Source organism: Brassica napus, chromosome C9 (genome assembly GCF_020379485.1).
Source record: "Brassica napus cultivar Da-Ae chromosome C9, Da-Ae, whole genome shotgun sequence".
NCBI classification, from domain to species: domain Eukaryota; kingdom Viridiplantae; phylum Streptophyta; class Magnoliopsida; order Brassicales; family Brassicaceae; genus Brassica; species Brassica napus.
Genome location: NC_063452.1, coordinates 43,507,801 through 43,511,615, shown reverse-complemented (window position 1 = coordinate 43,511,615; position 3,815 = coordinate 43,507,801). Strand labels below are relative to the sequence as shown.

At 37.6% G+C, this 3,815-nt stretch overlaps 1 protein-coding gene across 1 annotated transcript; it reads left to right on the top strand.

Moving 5' to 3' along the window:
- Positions 1-286: 286 nt before the first annotated feature.
- Positions 287-2,039, top strand: LOC106367625 (pentatricopeptide repeat-containing protein At4g14190, chloroplastic). The gene is made up of 2 exons (XM_013807432.3): positions 287-798; positions 876-2,039. The coding sequence occupies exons 1-2, from the start codon at positions 322-324 to the stop codon at positions 1,992-1,994; spliced, it is 1,596 nt and encodes a 531-aa protein (XP_013662886.2). The 5' UTR covers positions 287-321; the 3' UTR covers positions 1,995-2,039.
- The last annotated feature ends 1,776 nt before the right edge of the window (positions 2,040-3,815 follow it).

Here is a 3,815-nt window from a genome sequence, read left to right as displayed (position 1 = left end):
GGGTCTGATTAGTTGAAGCTGTAATTTTGGTTTTTTGCTGTAGAATTTATGTTGTGTATTTTTTTAGCTGTAGCTGTAATATTTTTGCTTTGATTTTATGTGTTATAAAACTCACAGATTTATTAATAAATTTCTAAAACACTGTTTTTTTTTATGTGTAAAAATCAGTGTCTAGGGGGGAAAATAAAAAAAAAATAGAAAGTAAGCTGTGGGTTTTAAAAATCAAATCAAAGGTTGATTGTTAAATATTGAGGCTGTAGAAATATTTTTAGCTCTGCACGGCAACCAAAGCACTAACCAATCGACCTACTAAACTCTATAATGGAGAAGTATCAAGTTTTACATGGGAGATCTCTATTACCCAAATTAATCCAAACCGAATCAGAATACAAAATTGTTAACCGGCTGGGTTTCATCCCAATTCATAATCTATCTCATTCACATTTGAACAAGTCGAGAGAAGAAATGGAGAATCTCACGGCGAAGTTTCTCCACAAGCTACCTCCTCCGCTATGGAACTCGAACATAAGGTTCCTCACTTCCTTAATCGCTAGACCCAATCTCAAGTCCACTTCTTCCCTCCGCCGCTCGTCGCCGTTGTCACTCGATTGTTCCACCTTTCTTCTCTCCGATATCCACCACAACCGGTTTCTCAGTTCATTACCGCGACGACTCAGCCATCCCGGTTCGTGTCCTCTACGGCTGCTTCAAGAGGATGGAGACTGGAGCAAAGACCAATTCTTTGCCGTCATCCGATTCCTCCTCCGTCACTCCTCAAGACTCCACGAGATTCTTCCTGTAAAATTTCAAAACCTTATTTATCTTTCTGTATATATATTCAAGAACCTCTCTCTTTTCTAAAGCTGCAATCCCAGGTGTTCGATGCGTGGAAGACGCTAGAGCCTTCGCGAATCAACGAGGCTAACTACGAGAAGATCATTAGGCTTCTATGTGCAGAAAGATCGATGAACGAAGCGGTTCGAGCTTTACAGTCTATGATTGATGATCATAAGATAAAACCGTCTTTAGAAATCTACAATTCTATCATCCACGGTTACGCTGATGGTGGTAAGTTCGAGGAAGCTATGTTGTTCTTGAATGGGATGAAAGAGAATGGTGTGTTACCCGAAACTGAGACGTACGACGGTTTGATTGAAGGGTACGGTAAGTGGCAAATGTACGATGAGATAGTTTTATGCGTCAAGAGAATGGACTCTGAGGGTTGTGCGAGTGACCATGTTACTTATAATCTACTCGTGCGCGAGTTTGCCCGAGGAGGGTTGCTTAAGAGGATGGAGAGAATGTATCAGAGCTTGATGTCTAGGAAGATGACTCTGGAGCCTGTTACTTTGGTCTCCATGCTTGAAGCTTATGCAGAGTTTGGGGTGTTGGAGAAGATGGAGGAGACGTATGACAAGATTCTAAGGTTTGGGATTTGTCTGGATGATGAGTTAGTTAGGAGGTTAGCTTGTGTTTACATTGATAACCTTATGTTCTCGAGGCTCGATGATTTGGGTCGTGCCATTCGTAGGAGCGATCTGGCTTGGTGTCTGAGGGGACTATGTCATGCCTGTCTTGTGAGTCGGAAAGGTTTGGATTACCTTGTTAAAGAGATGAACGAAGCAAGAGTTCCTTGGAGTACAACTTTTGCTAATATTGTTCTTTTAGCTTACTGGAAGATGGGGGATTTTAAGAGCATTAATGAACTGTTACTCTTTGAGCTATCGAAGAGACGTGTGAAACTTGATCTTGTGACTGTAGGAATGGTCTTCGACTTGAGCGTAGCTGGGTTCGAGGGTACTGCAGTTTTTATGAGCTGGAAAAAGAATGGGTTTCTTGATAAGCCTGTGGAGATGAAGACTGACCCTTTGGTTCATGCTGCTTTTGGGGAAGGGCAGTTTCTCAGAAGCTGCAAAGAAGTGATGAAGCAAGAATCAAAGTCATTTACTTATCAATATCTACTAGAAGTTGTGGTTAAGAATCAGAAAAACTGAAACTCAGTATGTTAATTTCAATCTATAAATTGCACAATAACTTTATTTGTGAAGGGTAAAAGTAATTAACAGGCTTGCATTGTCGCATGATTCAATGTTCCATATGCCACAATGATGTTGGTGGACATATATATGGGAAGAACCAGAAAATTCAAACAAAAAAAGTTCGAGAAAAAATGGTGCGGATTAAGTCTACTCCGTTTAGAATAGGACGACGAGGTTGTCTTTGGTCTGGTTTAGCGCAACCGTTAGTGAATCTGTTTCTGTGATCGTTGGTTAAATGTTTAGAATGAGAAAAAAATGGAAAGGAAAATGTTGACATGAAACAAAGAAGCATCAGGCACCGTATAATTTTAATTTTAAGTTACTTACTTATCCGCACGTCCGTGCAGATATTTTCTTTAACTTTTATATTGTTCAAAATTTATTTTATAAATTTGAATATATTAAAATCTTACCAATGTTAAATAATTGTTTGATATGTACTTTTTAAGCACACAATTTGATAAGAGAGATCAACAATAATTTTATTATGTTTTCAACGACAATAATATTGGGTTTTTTTGCAAAATTGACTCAAAACTCAAAGTCAAACCTAAAACTAATCCATGTTTTTTTTTGGATTTTTCTTTTGTCCTATTCACACTACAAGTTCATATAATTCACGAAAATGCCATCAATTTTTTTTTTTCCGAAAATGACATTTTTACTCTCTCACCCTCATCATCTTCAAGTAATTACAAGATTGTCATTGTCATCAGTACTCCAACCACCATGAACAACCAATTTGAAGCTCTTAATGCACCTAAAATCTATTTACACTCTCTCTTTCTCACTTGTTATGAACTAAAAACAACATCTCTTTCACTTTGCCTCCATATTCATCGAAAAAACTCAAGCTTTTGATTCAAATTTTTTTTATGGTTGATAGAGTCATTCAAGCATACTATTCTTGGTGGGTTACTTTTGTTTGAGATTCTGGGTGGTTGGAGAAGACTCTGTGTGCTAAGAAAGTCATCTCATTAGTTTAAGGTATGAAATTGGAATTTTTTCCAGATCTGTTCGTGTAGAAGACTTACCCGTAAGTAGTCTGGCTGTAGAAGACTTACGGGTAAGTCTTCTGGTCAAACGGACGACCTACTTGTAAGTTGTCATCTTTGTTTGTTAAAAAAAAATCTAGAGAATACCCTAGACGACTTACTGATAAGTCGTCTAGGATAAACGGGTTAGTTTTGCATTTGACCGAATTGTGTCAGATATTTGACTTTTCCTGGACGATTTACTAGTAAGTCGTCTCTGGGAAAACAAAAATTTCAATATTTTATTAAAGCTGGACGACTTATCTGTAAGTCGTCTAAGGTTACTTTTCCAATTGGAAAATAAAAATTAAATATTTAACTTTTCCCAGACGACTTATGCGGAAGTCGTCAAGTAAGACGACTTACTTGAAAGTCGTCCATGATAAGCAAAGTCGTCCAGATTTACTTCCTAGATTCTGGTCAAACTTTGTTTATCTCGGACGACTTTCTCGTACGTCGTCTACCTAGACGACTTTCAAGTAAGTCGTCTGGGTAAAGTTAAATATTTAAGTTTCTTTTTCGAATTGCAAACTAACCTGAGAAGACTTACAAATAAGTCGTCTAGCTTTAATAAAATATTGAAATTTTTGTTTTCCTGGAGACGACTTACTGGTAAGTCGTCCAGGAAAAGTCAAATATCTGACACAATTCGGTCAAATGAAAAACTAACCCGTTTATCCTAGACGACTTACCAATAAGTCGTCTAGGTTTTTTTTTTTTAACAAACAAAGCTGGACGACTT

Coding starts and splice junctions, on each gene's coding strand:
- LOC106367625 (XM_013807432.3), top strand. CDS start 322: ATGGAGAAGTATCAAGTTTTACATGGGAGATCTCTATTACCCAAATTA. Junction 799..875: donor GACTCCACGAGATTCTTCCT/GTAAAATTTCAA, acceptor CTGCAATCCCAG/GTGTTCGATGCGTGGAAGAC.